Genomic DNA, 18,184 nt, shown 5'->3' on the forward strand with positions numbered 1-18,184 from the left:
GGAACAGGCCCTCCTCCTCCTTCCTGCTAACTTCCCCATCCCCAGGAGCTCTCAGGGGTTCTGCCCATGTCCCCACCCCACCCCACAGCCACACAGGTCCTCCTCGGGTCTCCTCATCACACAGTGTTATCATCAGGCCCCATCTCGCTCGGCTTCATCTGCTTGAGGACAGAGTATGTTCATGCCTCTTCAGGCAGATATGTGTGAGTGTCTTGTTTGTGCTGGGTGTGGGATTTACAGCGGTAAGTAAACCAGATGTGGTCTGGACCACAGTTAAGTGACAAGAGAGAAAAAGGAGCAGGTTATTAAATGCTATCCCTCTTATAAATAAATACAACGCTGAGATGGTGGTGCATTGATCATATACCAGATGCTGGATGTGCCCCTTCCCAAGCAGGTGCTGCCACCTCCCCATTTACAGAGGAAGACACAGTGATGGTCACGCGGTCAGGGAGTGGTGAGGGCAGCTTCACACCCACGCAGTGGGACCATGCACTTTGCCGAGCCCCAGCCACCTCTCTGCTGGATGCAACAGGAATGAGATGGTTCTATGGCATCACTGATTGAATGGACATGAGTTTGAGCAAACTCCAGGAGATAGTGAAGGACAGGAAAGCCTGGAGTGCTGCAGTCCACACAGTGGCAAAGAGTCGGACACAACTGAGTGACTGACCTAAAGCCTGAGTGTGTGCTAACCTGCTTCAGTCGTGTCTCACTCTTTGCGACCCCGGGGAATGTAGCCCACTAGCTCCTCTGTCCATGGGATTCTCCAGGCAAGAATACTGGAGTGGGCTGTCATGCCCTCCTCCAGGCCATCTTCTCGATCCAGGGACCGAACCCACATCTCTCATTATCTCTTGCATTGGCAGGCAGGATCTTTACCGCTAGAGCCACCTGGAAAGCCCCAATGAACCCTGACAACTAGAAAATGCAGGAAATAAGGACTGCTCCTAATTTAAACTGGAAGAGCAGCAAGTACAGGTTGTAACGAGGAAAACACATGATGAGGGACAACAGTGCCGACAGAAACAAGCAGGGATGCGTTCACCCACATAAAGAAAACATCTGTGCCATTCGGAAGAGGGGCCCGTCAACCTTTGGAGGGACAGTTGGAACCGGAATGAAAACTGAGGCCATGGTCAGCAGTGCCCACACACACAGCCCATGTGGCGTGGTGTCACTCACCGGGCTTCCTGCGTCCCCAGAGCTGCTGGCGGTAACATCTCTGAGCGCTAGGCCGGGCAGCGTCCCCGAGTGAGCCAAGGTATCACGGCTGTCCTTCCAGTGCTGCTGCGGGGCCCTCTGTGGGCGGCCACCCTCATCCCCTGCCCTGCCCCCCGCTGGGGCCCGACTGTCCCCCTGGGATCCTTTCAGCCCTTGAGCTTGGGTGTTCCCAGCCCTCCACCACACCAGACTGGGACGCAACTCAGGACTTGGGCTTGAGATATCAAGGCGACTGTGAATCTGGAAGGACACAGTCCTGGGACCCGTGAGAGAGCAGGAGAGCAGAGCCCCCACGGGGAGGAAGCAGAGTCAGGGAACATGCCCACAGCCACGGCTGCCTCCTGCACAAGTGCCCCTTCGCCTCTTCTTGACCTGAAACAGAGCCCAGCTGCTGCTGTTCCGCAGGTGCTTCCAGGAGATGCACCTCCTGCAAGAGCCATTGTCCTGCGGCTCTGGGGCTGCCTGAGTGTGCTCAGGAGCATCAGACAAGTGGAGCTGCCACACCTCATACTGGAGGTGGGGGGCCTGATAGTGGGGAACGGCCTGAGGCCGGGGGAGGGTCTGAGGGTGGGGGAGGGCCTGATGCTGGACTAGGGTCTCATGCTGGGGGAGGGTCTGAGGGTGGGGGAGCGCCTGATGCTGGACTAGGGTCTCATGCTGGGGGAGGGTCTGATGCGGGAGGTGCCTGTCGCTGTGGGAAGGTCTGATTCTGGGGGAAGGTCTGATGCTGGACTAGGGCCTGATGATTGCGGGGAACATCTGATGCTGGACTAGGATCTGATCCTGGGGGAGGGTCTAATGCTGGGGAAGATCTGATTCTGGACTAGGGCCTGATGTTGGAGGAGGGCCTAATGCTGGGGGCAGGGCATGATGCTGGGGAGGGTCTGATGCTGGAGGAGGGTCTGATGCTGGCAGAGGGCCTGATACTGGACTAGGGCCTGATGCTGGGGGGGAATGTCTGATGCTGGACTAGGGCCTGATGCTGGACTAGGGCCTGATGCTGGGGGGGAATGTCTGATGCTGGATGAGGGCCTGATGCTGGGGGGGAATGTCTGATGCTGGACTAGGGCCTCATGCTGGGGGGAAACGACTGATGCTGGACTAGGGCCTGATGCTGGGCGAGGGTCTGATGCTGGAGGAGTGCCTGATGCTCGGCGAGGGTCTGATTCTGGGGGAGGGTCTGATGCTGGGGGAGGGCCTGACGCTGGACTAGGGTCTGATGCTGGGGGGAATGTCTGATGCTGGACTAGGGCCTGATGCTGGACTAGGGCCTGATGCTGGGGGGAATGTCTGATGCTGGACTAGGGCCTGATGCTGGACTAGGGCCTGATGCTAGGGGGGCATGTCTGATGCTGGACTAGGGTCTGATGCTGGACTAGGGCCTGATGCTGGGGGAAACGACTGATGCTGGGGGGGAATGTCTGATGCTGGACTAGGGCCTGATGCTGGGCGAGGGTCTGATGCTGGAGGAGTGCCTGATGCTGGGGGAGGGTCTGATTCTGGGGGAGGGTCTGATGCTGGGGGAGGGCCTGATGCTGGACTAGGGTCTGATGCTGGGGGGGAATGTCTGATGCTGGACTAGGGTCTGATGCTGGACTAGGGCCTCATGCTGGGGGAAATGACTGATGCTGGGGGGCAACCTCTGATGCTGAACTAGGGCCTGATGCTGGGCGAAGGTCTGATGCTGGAGGAGTGCCTGATGCTGGGGGAGGGTCTGATTCTGGGGGAGGGTCTGATGCTGGGGGAGGGCCTGACTCTGGACTAGGATCTGATGCTGGGGGAGGGCCTGACTCTGGACTAGGATCTGATGCTGGGGGAGGGTCTGATGCTGGACTAGGGCCTGATGCTGGGGGAGGGTCTGACTCTGGAGGAGGGTGTGATGCTGGGGTAAGATCTGATGCTGGGGAAGGGTCTGACGCTGGACTAGGGCCTGATGCTGGGGGAAGGTCTGATGCTGGGGGGAGGTCTGATGCTGGTTAGGGTCTGATGCTGGACTAGGGCCTGACGCTGAAGGAGGGTCTGATGCTGGGGGAGGGTCTGATGCTAGACTAGGGTCTGATGCTGGACTAGGGCCTGATGCTGGGGGGGAACGTCTGATGCTGGGGGGAAGTCCTGATGATGGTGGGCAGCCTGCTCCCAGATATACACAGAGTTGTGATTATAAATCTCTGTGAGAAAGCTTTTTTTCATACTTTCCTGACCACCTTGCTGTGTTCTTTTTTTCTGAAGCATAATTGCTGTGCAGTATCGGCTTGATTTCTGCCATACATCAATATGAATTAGCCATAGATGAATGTATGTCTCCTCCCTCTTGAATCTCCCTCCCACCTCCCCTTGCTACATTCTTGTTTCTATGGATATATGAATAAAGACTGTTGACTAAAATAACATAAAAAGCTCCCACACACAGGCGTGCACACGCACACTCCCTAGTGCATCATTCGGGTCCGCATCAGGGTTGCCCTCGGCCACCCCGCCCTGGGATCCACAGTGAGGCTTGACACCCGCACTTTGTTCCCATCCTCGGCCCGCTGCCCACGCCTCCGCAGCAGAGGGGCCCTGTCCCCGCAGGTGCTGAAGTGATGGAGCCTCTTGTCTCCAGAGCCAAGAGCATGAATACCAGGTCGGTCGTCCTTTGGGGACATCTATGCTTCCGCCTTCTAGCCTTTCCATTGTATCCATCCGTTTCTCTTAACAATGTCCGATGACACAGGCTCCCATTACCAGCTCTGGTCTGTTCTCAGAGTACAGCTTACCCTCGGCACACTCTATTGGCAGTGGGAAATTTTCCTTCAGTACTTTATTGAAAGAAAGCAATAAATAATACTGTGATAAAAATAGCTCAAAAGTAGACTGTACGTACTTCGTCACATATTCAGGAAGTTCACCAAAGATTAGTAGAAAAACAGAATGGTAACAATGAATTGTACAAGTAAATTAAAGGTGGAACCCACATGTAAAGAGACGTGCTGTCTCTGTCTACTGAGATATCACTGCATAATAAATGACGCACTGTGATCTGAACGCATCTCTTGCTGGCTTTTTTAATGTGCTCCTGAAAGAGTAAAAGTTACATTTGCTGCTTATACAATCCAAAATGGCTATGTCATCAAAATCTACAAATGTACGCCTAGGTCCATTCTTTAAACATGTTTACAGATAAAAAGATGCTTTACATAAGAAAACTAAGGCCTTTGTTAGAGCTGCTCTATGCTGTCTGTGGGACGTGGCTCCTTCACCGTCCAGCGCACCGGCTCTGCAGCGGGTGCAGGGCATCGCGATTGGTCCCCGAAGAGTCTCAGCGGAGAGAGGGACCCGGGTCCTCAGAGACCAGGTCACGGGAGAGATTGTCATAGTCGTCTTCTAGCCATGCTTTCAGCCCAAGCTTCACTAGAAGCTCACATTCAACACCCAGTACTTTTAAATCGCTTCACTCTGCAGAGAAAAAGCATTTCTTGCTAGAAAAAGTACAGTTTAGGTCAGTCGTTAAAATAGAACAATTGGTTGAAAGTAAGTTCGCTCATTTCAGAGTGAGTGTTGGAGAGCTCGGTTACATTCTGGAAGGATAATGCACACCGTGTCATGATGATTTTACAATTGCAGGAAAACCCCTTCTCTCATGGTTTATCATTTAAAAATTAAACAAGAATAATTACAATAAATGCATCATTTACAAAAGCCCTATATTTGTTCATAGGATTTATACAGACAAGCATTACAGTACATTCATTTGAAAGACTAAAATCACGTATCAGAACATGAATTGATCTGAAAGGATATATATAGCCTGGCTATACAAGAAAAAGTCAGTATATAAATAAAGTCATAAGTTTACATAAATATAAGAAACATTAAATTTTAAAACATTTTCTCTATGGTATTCATGAATTTCTCACTAATTAAAAAGTCTGTAATAAAATACCTTAGGGGCCATACAACAACTTTAAACAGATTAAAGATCGCATCGAGTTCAAAATGTCTTTGTCGTATTCTGGACGCTGTATCCTGTAGCATTAGTGCGGGTAAACTGGAAACACACACAGACGAGTCAGTCCTGGGGCGGCGGCTGCTGAAGGTGGCAGGAAGGAGGGGAAGGGCTGTTCCTTGTGGGGTGTCCACAGATTGCACCTCACCCCTCACTGATGAGCACTTAGGCCGTTTCCAAACACTTGTCACTGTTCTGGAGAAAACAATCATCGCCCAGCTCCTACTTAATTTCCTAGAAGATGTTTCTAGAATTGGAGTGTAAACATATGTAAACATTATTCATTCCATCCTCTGTTCATCCACCTAGCCAGCCAGCCAGCCATCTGTTCATCCATCCATCTACTCACAAATCCATCCATCCATCCACTCACTAATTCATCCATCCATCCATCCACCCATCCATCCAGTCAGCCAGTCATCTGTCCATCCATCTACTATTATCTACTCATTAATCCATTCATCCACCCATCCATCCATCCATCTGTGTATCAATCCATCCATCTATCCAACCACCATCTGTCCATGCATCTATCCAACCACCCATCCATCCATCTACCTGTCTCACCACCCTTCCATCCATCCACGCATTAATCCATCCATCCATCTGTTCATTTATCCATCCATCATCCATCTGTTCATTTATCCATCCATCCATCCATCTATACAAACTTCCTCCCTCCCTCCCCTGATCCCTTCCTTCCATCCTTCGTTCCTCAGTAGAACTTTACATTTTTGTGCAGATTGGTATCTTATTCCTCTTAAGTTTAATCATAGGGTATCTCTATTCCCCCCACAACCTTGCTCTTTCTGATTGCATCCTTTCTCCACGGCAATTTCCAGGAATTACACTGATTATTTTGCCAACAATAACTCTAGAGAGTTGTTAGCATTTGACTCCCTGACAGAGCTGTTCTATTATTACCATGTTTCAGCTGATACTTTTGTGTTTTTCAGGTAGGCCATTATATCATCTTCAATCACTGGCTAATTTATTTCCCTCTTTCAGCTATCACAATTATTATTGAATTTTCTTGTTCGATAGCACATTCTAGAACTTTCAGAGCATTGATAATTAACAGAGGTGATCACAGCATCCTTGAATTGTCCCTGACTTTAATGAGACCACTTGTGACACATCACTATTCAGTGTGATTTTGGCCCTTGGCTTGAAATAGATGTTTCCAACTCTGTTTCAAAGCTGTCCTTTTTGGTTTTTAAAGAGTTTTTTAGTGGGAAGATGTTCAGTTCTATCCAAATGAAGTGGGCGACAGAGGATGAGGTGGTCAGGTGGCATCACAGACTCCATGGACATGAGCAAACTCTAGGAGATAGTGAAGAACAGGGAAGCCTGGGGTGCTGCAGTTCATGGGGTTGCAAAGAGTAAGAACAACTTAGCAATAGAACAACAATAACAACAGTGAGAAGATGTTGAGTTCTATCCAATCTATTCTTCAGCATCAAGTCAAGAAGACCACATGTGGGGTGGAATGTAGGAGGCCATGATTCTCCTGCCCTGGCCTGTAGCTGCCCCCTTTGCCACGCTACTTTGCAACATTTCCCGTCAAGAGACACAGCGTATTTCTGCAGCTTCTGGGCTGGCCTTGTGACTTGGCTTGGCCAATAGAAACAGGCAAAGTGACAAGCCTCACAGGGCCTTGAGAGCACTGCTCTCTGGCCACTTCCCTGTGAACAATCCCAGGCCAGCCTGCTGGAGGACAGGACTCCCATCATCATCCCTGCCAGCAGCCAGCTTGTCCATCATGAACCATGGCTACCCTTGAGCAGCCAAGCTCAGCTGACCCACCAGCTGACTGTGGATGCAGGACTGTCTCCACTGGAGATCGACCACACATCTAGCCCCACTCAGCCCCCGGCCCACAGCCTGCTGAGAGATAATGGGTGGCTGTTTGCAGCCACTAAGTTCTGGGCGGTTCTCTGTGCAACAGTAGATAACCACAGAAAGGCTGTTCTCTTTTGGCCTGTTGAACATGAACTGATGTTTACTGTTGTGTCCTGGAAATCATAGAATGAGCCTGTACGTGTGATTGGGCCCAATTTTTTGACATGCTGCCGAGTTGCCAAAAACTCAGCAAATGTGACCAGGCACTCTTGATCAGAATTGGCTGAGACTTTATAAAATCAAAGCCTCATTTTGTCTTATTGCTTCAAAAAATGATGCTACTGGGATTTCCCTGATGCTCCAGTGGCTAAGACCCCATGCTCCCAATGCAGAGGGCCTGGGTTTGATCCCTGCTCGGGGAGTTAGATCCCACGTGCGATGACTAAAGATCCCACGGGCTGTGACTAAAAGATCCAGCACGATGCAGCTAAGACTCAGCGTGCCCAAATAAATATTTAAAAACTGGTGCTGGAGTTGACTTGTGGGAGAGGATGGGGTGTGGTCGCTGGGTTGCCCAGGATGCCGGGTTCCAGGTGTGAGATGCTTAGAAGAGAATGAGTGTGATCTCCAGAGTGAGGACACGGTGGCAGACACCCGGAAGTCTTAGGCCCTGTAGACACAGCCAGCTGAGGCCACTTTCTGACTGGGGAGGGGGGAGAGGGCTAGCAACAGTTGGTACCATCCCGTAGTTGGTCATAAGGTCTAAGTCGAAAGAAGCTCCCAGAATACTGCTGTCCCTGGAGTTTTGCTGTGGTGGTTTTAAATTATGTCCTCAAGTTTTGGGGTATTCCTCTGCTCAGAAGGGAAACCAATCTCCTGCTCCTTAAGTATGGACCGAGCTTAGGGACTCGCTTCTAGTGAATAGAATAAGGCAGAAATGACAGCATGTAACTACTGAAAAGTGGGCCATCAGAGGCATTTCAGACTCTTCCTCACTCTCTCTCGGACTTCCTGCCCTGGGTGAAGCCAGTTGCCACACTGTGAGGACACTCAAGCAGCCTGAGGAGAGGTCCATGTGGTGAGGAGCTGAGGCTCCGCCAACAGCCCTGTGAGTGTGCTATCTTGCAGGCTGATCTTCCAGTCCCAGAACAACCTTCAGATACCTGAAGCCCTACATGACATCTTGACGATAACCTCACAAGGGACTCCCAAGCCAGAATTGCACAGCTAAGCCATTTCTGAATTTCTGACCCCACTGAAAGAACCTGAGATAATAAATACACATTATTTTAAGCCACTAGGTGCTGAGGTTGTTTGTTCCACAGTGCAAGCTAACTAATATACTTCTTATGGTGGCTCTCAGTGGGGAGTTCATCCATGTCAACTTGTTCTCTTTCATGGACTCAAGATTCTGGCACAGTTTTCTCCACTCTAAGATCCCACTAGCACAAACCTCTTCGTTTACTGGATACCCTACTTAAAAGGTATGCCAACCCTTTGCTTGATAAAGAGTGAGTTTGGGTTTCTGAGACTGGTGTTGTACCTGAGAAGCAGGTCTCTGACCAAGGCTCTTCTACAGACCTCTGCAGGAGAAGACCTCAGAAGCTGCCTGACATCTGTCCTAACCGCCCTGCTGTTGGTCTCTCACCCTTGTGTAGGGTTGGCGGCAAGCTCAACACAGGATACCCCGTGTAGACAGAAGCCATGTCACGGATGATTCCATGGTGGGATTACATGGTCAGTGAGAAAGCCGAGGCAGTTTGAAGCAGGGGTGGGTTCCAGCACGGTCCTCTCCTGATGTCTTAAAACCATCTCATGGGAGCTTCACACACGTGCCAGAGACAGGCACACACGATACATTTTTGGTAATGAAGCACTTGCACACGGCCAGCACCCAGGAGCCCCCTTCCTGACCCCCAAGGGGAAACCACTACCCCGATTCTTGTCTGCTCACAACGCTTCACTCACCTGGTCCACTCTGTCCAACTGGACACCACACTCGCCTCCAAACCCCCAGATGGAGTCAACCTGCAAGCAGCACTTGGAGAGCTTTGACTGATACTCATGGCCGACAGCTGACTGAAACAGGGGCAAAAGTGAAGCATCAGACGCCCACCAGCATGGCCACACTAGACCCGCCCCCCGACCCTGAGGCAGCCTGCACTTCTAGTCGGCATGGGTGATGCAAACAAAATCAGTCAACGTGGAAGACGGCCCAGAGGGAGGTAATTCCACGGGGCATCACAACACCAGGGCCCCCCAGTCAGGTGTTTGAACCCTCTCCACACCAGGCTCCCCAGAAGTCTCCCAAGAACCCCAGCCACAGGGGGCCTTCTGAGGTGCCTGGGTGTGAAGAACCAGGAAGCCAGCCCCAACCAGAACCACAGAGCCAGCAGCCTGCCAACGACTCCTAAGTCGACTTCCAGGAAGACTGCTGGCAGTGATCACCCTTTTCAGGTGGGACACTGTCAAAGCACGTGGCCCAGAAATCAGGGCACAAACTGCAATACAGATGGCATGCTTCAGGCACACCGCACATTCAGTGTCAACACCTGCCACACACCCAGCCCGCCCAGGTGTGCAGTGGGGCCTGCCACCGTCCCGCCACCCCCCAGTCAGGGAAGCGGGTCTGGTGACCTCTCAAGGCCACATGCACACGAGCAGTCCACCCCGATCCCACTGTGTGGTCAGCAAGCCATAGCCGCATGCCCACATCCAGCACTGAGGTTCTCGTAAATAACATACAAAGGAAGATTACAGGTGTTTCTTGAAACATTGTTTCAACAGAAAATCTATGTCGTAACTTCGTTCAAGACAATACAGAGTAGTATCAGGAAGCCACCAGAGACCCTGTGGTGGCGTCAGGGAAGCTAAAAAATATTTAACCAAGCCGAAGCTGAGCGGCCGGCCCCGGCTCATCCAGCGCAGGCCATGACCCTCAGAGTAAGCAGCAGGCGCCCTGCGCAGAATGGAGAGTGCGTCACGGTCTTTGTGGACATGAGGAGGCAGACAGATGATGACGCCATGACCCAATGGTCCGGCGCGAGGAGGCGGCTCGTCATGCTAGCTCCTCCCCAGGAATCACCCCCACCTGACCTCTCCTCAATACTGTAGGCCGGGCGAGGAGGTGGCTCGTCCAGCCTAGCTCCTCCCCAGGGAATCACCCCCACCTTGGCCCCCTCCTTCAATACAGTGAGGGGCCTGCCAGCGCACTACCAACTCCTCTCCTGCTTGTTTATCCGGAACTTCAGCGGCAGCGTTTAGGGTCCAACCCCCACAGGGTCACCACCACCTCTGACAACTCTGCAGGCAGCTGAGGGCGTGCGTTCTTCCACAGCCAGGGAGCAAAGCAGGATTTATTTTCCAGTCTGGAGCTGTTACTTTCTCTCCCTCCCAGGCTGGATTCGATGCCCACAGCCAATAGCCGATCTGGAGCACGGCGGCCTCCAAAAACTTGTGGCAGAGACCACCCATCTGCAGCTTCAGGGGTCTCACCCAGAAAACATCAGCAAGGTAACATGGAGGCAGCAGCAAGCCCAAAGGATCCGCCAGCGTGAGTCTTCATCACCAAGAAGTCAGGGAGAACTGTTCCAAAAATATGGCCAGAGTGAAAGCTTAGTGATTCTCCCAACTTTCTGATCAAAACAGCTTTGTCCCCCAGATTGGCCTTGGTCTCACACTGACGAGACTCTATTTCTGAGATAGTCAGCACCAGGCAGAGCACTGCGGGAAGCAGGGATGACGCTCTGGTCATGAGAGGCGCCCCTCTCTCAAGCAGGTGCTGGCTCACCAGTGTGACAAGCCCTGTCATTCTGGGCTGAGGGCGATCCAGACACAAGGCAGATGGGGTGGAATTACAGAGGAATCGCACCCCAGCTGATACCTCAGCACAGAGTAAAGGCAGACATCTCAAGTTACCCAGCCTGGGAAACGCGCACCCGCTTCACTGCAGATGCAGCACACCTGCTCCAGTCTATTGTCCCCTCTGCAGGGCGGACACAGCCCCCAGCTGATCCAGCCCCCTCTCTGAGTACCAGCAAAGGATCCTGTACTCTTAACAGCTTCAGTCCCACCTACTTAGACCTGCCTGTCCTCAGCCTGGTGGGCCACAGTTTGACGCCAGAGGACAGGGTCCTCTCTGAAGGTCACCAAGTGTGCGAAGGACAGCAGCACGCTAGGTGGCTGACTTTCCAGCCTCGACGTGAAACCAGGCGCTGAAATTCAGCTCTGGGCTGCAGATGGGAACCACTAAGGCTGCAGCCTGAACAACACATGACGCCCATGCCAGCAGTCTGGCTGGCTGTGGGCCTCTGTCCTGGTCACAGAGCTGGCCTCTGGTAGGACCTGATCTCCAGCTGCAGCCTTCCCAAAACACCTCCCTCCCCAGCAACTCAGAATCTGAAGAGCTTCCAGAAACCACAGCCCTTCTCGGCTAAGGTCAATTGAGAGACTTCCGTCTGGCAAATCTCGTCCTCAACAAGTGGATTCCCAACTTTTCAATGGAAGGGGAGGGCTGAGAGACGACCCTGCTGACCCTGGCGAGGTCAAGCACGCCAGGACTGACACCACGTGGGTCGGAACTTACCTTGTCCATCCTGTCCTGCTCCACGCCAAACTTCCCTCTGTAGCTGTGCGAGGCTTTGGGTCCCATTTCCAGCTCTTTCTCCCTGAGGGTCCGGTGTTCTTGAAACACATTCTCCCGCAACTTGTGGATACTTGGGAGGGAAGAGATGGAAGACGAACAAATCGGTCACACAGACAGCCAAGACATGCGTCTGTGCTTTCTGGGAGGAGAGACAAGGACGTTATCTCTGCAATCTGTGAGGTGTCATTCCCCGGTGGCTCCCCAGCCCGGCCTCCCTTGTGTTCACTTTACTGCACCTCCAGGTGCCCCCAACTCCAGCAGTTTTCAGAATCACAAGCAGGTTAATGGGAAAAAAAGAAAGTCTGAACACACACAATGAGGCATCTCCAAGCCCCTATAGCACCTGGGGCTACGACGTGGACAGCATTCCACTCCGTGGAGGACAGCTCCTCACGGTTCACCAAACACATGAACCGGGAGAGTCAGCTCGATAAACGTCACCAGAGGCAAATGGGACACAAAGCCAACAGGCTTGCACCCGGACGACCCTAGGCCAGGAACCAAGAGATGTGGAATATTCAGACAGTTTCTCTCAACATGAAGCACCCTGGCTTTCCATTCAAAGGTGAAGTGAGAGGCTTACAGAACTTAGGATGTAAGAGTCACTTTCACTTTAAGCGCTAGGAGCAGCGGGACAGATCACAAGATGCAGCCAGAACCGGGCAGGCCAGGCAGCTGTCACCCAAGGCAGCTGAGGGCCACCTCACTCCACATCCGGATGACAATCCAGATGTACGGCTTAGAACACCAACCAGGACTGGCCACCTCCCAAGCCCCTGAGGAGCTGGGAAGAAGACTACCTACACTTCCCAAAAAGAAAACAAGCTACCCCGGAGGTGGCAAGTTAAGATGGGCCAAGTCAGGGACAATCCTTGCTTCGTGCAGTCTCCTATCTTTACCTTCATAAGAACATGAAGTTCAGGATTCAGATCACGATATTCAACTGACAACAACAGAATAATAACATTATAACAAAATAATACACATTAAGGAGGGGGTGTTTTTGATCTCAGGTCTTCAAAGACAGCCCATGCTTTAGAAATCTCCCTTCCGCAGAGAGAACAGCTTAAGTGACTGTGTTCCTGCATGAAAACTACAAGGTTGAAAAGCAGACTGGAGAGTAAGAAGTACAGGAGTCACGGGCAATGAGGATTTAAAGTCACTGAGCACATCTTTACACATGCACGTACACAAACACTTACGCATGTACATGTCAGACCTCATTTTTATCTACTGTGTAAACAAGGGACCAGACGACACAGAAGCAAGGCCAGCCCACAGAAGCAGGGCACTCGCGCTACGCAGCGGGGAGCATGCTCCACCTCACCCCTTCACATTTCAGAATGTCACTGTCACACAAAGATCGAGAAAGTCTCTTACGGCGGAGCCCCGCTGCAGGGAGGCTCCGGTCCGGGGTCTCTGCACTCAGTCAGGTGCTCTCGCTGCCCCACGCCCCGCTTCTCTACAAGACAGTCCTTTAAGATGGCATTAAGCTAGTACAAGGCCTTTTTTTGTACTTGGCGGATAGCATAGCTAATAGATTTTCAAATATGTTTGTGTTTATAATGTAAGGCCTGAATGATTGCCTTTTTTGACACAGTCTCTTGTTAGCCAATTTTACACTTAGCTCATTCCCTCAGATGCCAGCTCTACGGGAAGAGGTGCAAAATGACAAGAACACCATCAAGTGTGAAACCTCGAGCCCTGCCTCGCCTGAGTCTCTTCGGCTGGAGCAGGTGCAGACGGGGGCGCTGTGCGCGGCCAGCCCGGAGGACGTCAGGGACACCCGCAAGTAAGGGGCCTGCGCGCCTCGTCAGTTTCAGGAGCCCTGCGCCTCTTGTCTTGAAAGAGGTGGAAGAATGGTTTTAAAGGAATCGCACTGGATGCGGTGTCTGTGTTTAGTGGTGAAATTCAGATGCTGGGGGAGAAGAGCTCAGGGACCTCAGTGATTTTAGAAAATGTCCATCTCTGCGGATAGACTCCTGTGGGAGCTTTCTTCCTGCTCCTGCTAGAGGTCTGCCCATCTGGGGCGCATTCCTGATGGTGATGGCCCCGTGCCTCTCAGGTTCGCTCGTGAGGGTCCCTCCCTTTTCCTCAAGGGTCTCCTCTCAGGAGACTCTGTCCCCTCCTGTGGCTGACACTGTCCTCATTCGACCACCACCTGCTGAACTCCCGGCCTGAGCCAGGAAGCCCCCGACGGAGGGCACGAGTGGTCTCCTGACCAGCAGCCCTGCACGGTGACTGTCGCTCTCCTGCCACGGCCGGGGACGGTCACCCTGCGGGAGGCAGGGGGAGCTGCCCAGAGCTGGGGAGCTCGACTTCTCTGGGAGCCTCATCACCTGACAAGCGGTGTCCCTGAGGGAGGGTCGGAGCGCCGTCTGCACCGGCTGGCCTGGAGTCAAGCCCTCCTCGGGGGCAGCTCCAGTCGGAGACTCTCAGCTTCCTGGGGCCGATGTCTGTGGCCGGGAGCCCCCATTGCTTATGTGGAGTGTGGTTGGTGAAGCAGACGCCACTGTCTGCTCGAGATGGAGGCACGGGTGTTGCTGGTGGCCGGTTCTATCAGTCGGTCTTGGGGAGGGGTGTGTGTTTGCATGAGGGCGCTGGTTAAAGGGCGTTTTCTCTCCCCAAAGCTCGACGGACTCTCAGGACGGCCCCGGGGGCAACCCCAGCATCAACAGCAGCCAGGACTCCATGGACAAAGCCCCAAAGAAGAAGGGCATCAGGTGCTCCATCGGCCGCTTGTTTGGCAAGAAGGAAAGGGGCTGGCCTGGACACCCCGGCAAGGAGGCCTTAGGACCAGGTGGGTGCTTCCCCGTTCAGAGGAGGAGGGCCTGCAGGCATGTCCCTTCTGTGTCTCCCCCGCTGCCCCATGAGGCTCCTGTCACTCACGCTCGGGGTCCTCCTGGGAGCAGGAGCGGAGGAGGCGTCTGTCTTCTCGGTGGGTCCGAGATGATCGGATGAGTTAATGAGTGGGTGGGTGGGTGGATGGATGGATAGATTAGTGAGTGGATGGATTGATGAACCGATGGCTGGCTGGATGGGTGGATGGAATTTGTGAGTGGATGGATGGATGGATTAGTGAGTGGATGGATGGATGAACAGATGGCTGGCTGGATAGGTGGATGAACGGAGGATGGAATGAATAAAGCAGATGTTTATACTCCAGTGCTAGAAACATATTCTGTGAAGTTGATTGAGTAGGAGCTAGGCAATGATTGTTTCCACCAGAACACTGACAAGTGTTTGGAAATGGCCCAAGTGCTCATCAGGGAGGGGTGAGGTACAATCTGTGGACACCCTGCAAGGAACAGGCCCTCCTCCTCCTTCCTGCTAACTTCCCCATCCCCAGGAGCTCTCAGGGGTTCTGCCCATGTCCCCACCCCACCCCACAGCCACACAGGTCCTCCTCGGGTCTCCTCATCACACAGTTTTATCATCAGGCCCCATCTCACTCAGCTTCATCTGCTTGAGGACAGAGTATGTTCATGCCTCTTCAGGCAGATATGTGTGAGTGTCTTGTTTGTGCTGGGTGTGGGAATTACAGGGGTATGTAAACCCGATGTGGTCTGGACCACAGTTAAGTGACAAGAGAGAAAAAGGAGCAGGTTATTAAATGCTATCCCTCTTATAAATAAATACAACGCTGAGATGGTGGTGCATTGATCATATACCAGATGCTGGATGTGCCCGTTCCCAAGCAGGTGCTGCCACCTCCCGATTTACAGAGGAAGACACAGTGATGGTCACGCGGTCAGGGAGTGGTGAGGGCAGCTTCACACCCACGCAGTGGGACCATGCACTTTGCTGAGCCCCAGCCACCTCTCTGGTGGATGCAACAGGAATGAGATGGTTCTATGCCATCACTGATTGAATGGACATGAGTTTGAGCAAACTCCAGGAGATAGTGAAGGACAGGAAAGCCTGGAGTGCTGCAGTCCACACAGTGGCAAAGAGTCGGACACAACTGAGTGACTGAACTAAAGCCTGGGTGTGTGCTAACCTGCTTCAGTTGTGTCTGACTCTTTGCGACTCCAGGGACTGTAGCCCACTAGCTCCTCTGTCCATGGGATTCTCCAGGCAGGAATACTGGAGTGGGTTGTCATGCCCTCCTCCAGGCCATCTTCTCGACCCAGGGACCGAACCCACATCTCTCATTATCTCTTGCTTTGGCAGGCAGGATCTTTACCACTAGAGCCACCTGGAAAGCCCCAATGAACCCTGACAACTAGAAAATGCAGAAAATAAGGACTGCTCCTAATTTAAACTGGAAGAGCAGCAAGTACAGGTTGTAACGAGGAAAACACACGATGAGGGATAACATTGCCGACAGAAACAAGCAGGGATGCATTCACCCACATAAAGAAAACATCTGTGCCATTCGGAAGAGGAGCCTGTCAACCCTTGGAGGGACAGTTGGAACCAGAATGAAAACCGAGGCCATGGTCAGCAGTGCCCACACACACAGCCCATGTGGCGTGGTGTCACTCACCGGGCTTCCTGCGTCCCCAGAGCTGCTGGCGGTAACATCTCTGAGTGTTAGGCCGGGCAGCGTCCCGAGTGAGCTAAGGCATCACTGCTGTCCTTCCAGTGCTGCTGCGGGGCCATCTGTGGGCGGCCACCGTCATCCCCTGCCCCGCCGCCCGCTGGGGCCCGACTGTCCCCCTGGGATCCTTTCAGCCCTTGAGCTTGGGTGTTCCCAGCCCTCCACCACACCAGACTGGGACGCAACTCAGGACTTGGGCTTGAGATATCAAGGCGACTGTGACTCTGGAAGGACACAGTCCTGGGGCCTGTGAGAGAGCAGGAGAGCAGAGCCCCCACGGGGAGGAAGCAGAGTCGGGGAACGTGCCCACAGCCACGGCTGCCTCCTGCACAAGTGCCCCTTTGCCTCTCCTTGACCTGAAACAGACCCCAGCTGCTGCTGCTCCGCAGGTGCTTCCTGGAGATGCACCTCCTGCAAGAGTCATTGTCCTGCGGCTCTGGGGCTGCCTGAGTGTGCTCAGGAGCATCAGACAAGTGAAGCTGCCACGCCTCATACTGGAGGTGGGGGGCCTGACAGTGGGGAACGGCCTGAGGCCGGGGGAGGGTCTGAGGGTGGGGGAGGGCCTGATGCTGGACTAGGGTCTCATGCTGGGGGAGGGCCTGATGCTGGACTAGGGTCTCATGCTGGGGGAGGGTCTGATGCGGGAGGTCCCTGTCGCTGTGGGAAGGTCTGATTCTGGGGGAAGGTATGATGCTGGACTAGGGCCTGATGATTGTGGGGAACATCTGATGCTGGACTAGGATCTGATCCTGGGGGAGGATCTAATGCTGGGGAAGGTCTGATTCTGGACTAGGGCCTGATGTTGGAGGAGGGCCTAATGCTGGGGAGGGTCTGATGCTGGGGAGGGTCTGATGCTGGAGGAGGGCCTGATGCTGGAGGAGGGCCTGATGCTGGGCGAGGGTCTGATGCTAGACTAGGGCCTCATGCTGGGGGAGGGCCTGAAGCTGGGCGAGGGTCTGATGCTGGCGGAGGGCCTGATACTGGACTAGGGCCTCATGCTGGGGGGAAACGACTGATGCTGGGGGGCAACCTCTGATGCTGGACTAGGGCCTGATGCTGGGCGAGGGTCTGATGCTGGAGGAGTGCCTGATGCTGGTTAGGGTCTGATGTTGGACTAGGGCCTGATACTGGACTAGGGCCTGATGCTGGGGGGGAATGTCTGATGCTGGACTAGGGTCTGATGCTGGACTAGGGCCTGATGCTGGGGGAAACGACTGATGCTGGGGGGGAATGTCTGATGCTGGACTAGGGCCTGATGCTGGGCGAGGGTCTGATGCTGGAGGAGTGCCTGATGCTGGGGGAGGGTCTGATTCTGGGGGAGGGTCTGATGCTGGGGGAGGGCCTGATGCTGGACTAGGGTCTGATGCTGGGGGGGAATGTCTGATGCTGGACTAGGGTCTGATGCTGGACTAGGGCCTCATGCTGGGGGAAATGACTGATGCTGGGGGGCAACCTCTGATGCTGAACTAGGGCCTGATGCTGGGCGAAGGTCTGATGCTGGAGGAGTGCCTGATGCTGGGGGAGGGTCTGATTCTGGGGGAGGGTCTGATGCTGGGGGAGGGCCTGACTCTGGACTAGGATCTGATGCTGGGGGAGGGTCTGATGCTGGACTAGGGCCTGATGCTGGGGGAGGGTCTGACTCTGGAGGAGGGTGTGATGCTGGGGTAAGATCTGATGCTGGGGGAGGGTCTGACGCTGGACTAGGGCCTGATGCTGGGGGAGGGTCTGATGCTGGGGGAAGGTATGATGCTGGGTAGGGTCTGATGCTGGACAAGGCCTGATGCTGAGACAGGGTGTGATGCTGGGGGAGGGTCTAATGCTGGGGGAAGGTCTGATGCTGGAATAGGGCCTGATGCTGGGGGAGGGTCTGACTCTGGAGGAGGGTGTGATGCTGGGGTAAGGTCTGATGCTGGGTAGGGTCTGATGATGGACAAGGCTTGATGCT

General features: G+C 53.6%; 2 protein-coding genes across 4 annotated transcripts in view; one reads left to right on the top strand and one right to left on the bottom strand.

Moving 5' to 3' along the window:
* LOC122431623 (liprin-alpha-1-like) overlaps nt 1-13,954 on the top strand; it is a 32,214-nt gene extending 18,260 nt beyond the window's left edge. The window contains exon 7 of the mRNA XM_043452867.1: nt 13,337-13,954. Coding sequence (XP_043308802.1) covers nt 13,337-13,492 — 156 coding nt within the window. The 3' untranslated portion in view covers nt 13,493-13,954. The remainder of the gene's footprint in view (nt 1-13,336) is intronic.
* Nucleotides 4,240-11,983, bottom strand: LOC122432107 (src substrate cortactin-like). 3 transcript variants are annotated; one of them, XR_006266737.1, is made up of 3 exons: nt 11,637-11,973; nt 9,020-9,130; nt 4,240-4,659 (listed from the first exon to the last, which is right to left on the bottom strand). XR_006266737.1 is itself a non-coding variant. In XM_043453907.1 (3 exons), exons 1-3 carry the CDS (start codon nt 11,700-11,702, stop codon nt 6,404-6,406), a joined length of 306 nt encoding a protein of 101 aa, XP_043309842.1. In that variant the 5' UTR covers nt 11,703-11,983; the 3' UTR covers nt 6,109-6,403. The 3 variants fall into 3 exon arrangements, 1 of the variants encoding a protein (XP_043309842.1); XR_006266738.1 differs by lacking the exon at nt 4,240-4,659 and adding an exon at nt 5,235-5,456; XM_043453907.1 differs by lacking the exon at nt 4,240-4,659 and adding an exon at nt 6,109-6,532 and having other exon boundaries at nt 11,637-11,983.
* Nucleotides 13,955-18,184: the final 4,230 nt, after the last annotated feature.

Source organism: Cervus canadensis, chromosome 30, assembly GCF_019320065.1.
Source record: "Cervus canadensis isolate Bull #8, Minnesota chromosome 30, ASM1932006v1, whole genome shotgun sequence".
NCBI classification, from domain to species: domain Eukaryota; kingdom Metazoa; phylum Chordata; class Mammalia; order Artiodactyla; family Cervidae; genus Cervus; species Cervus canadensis.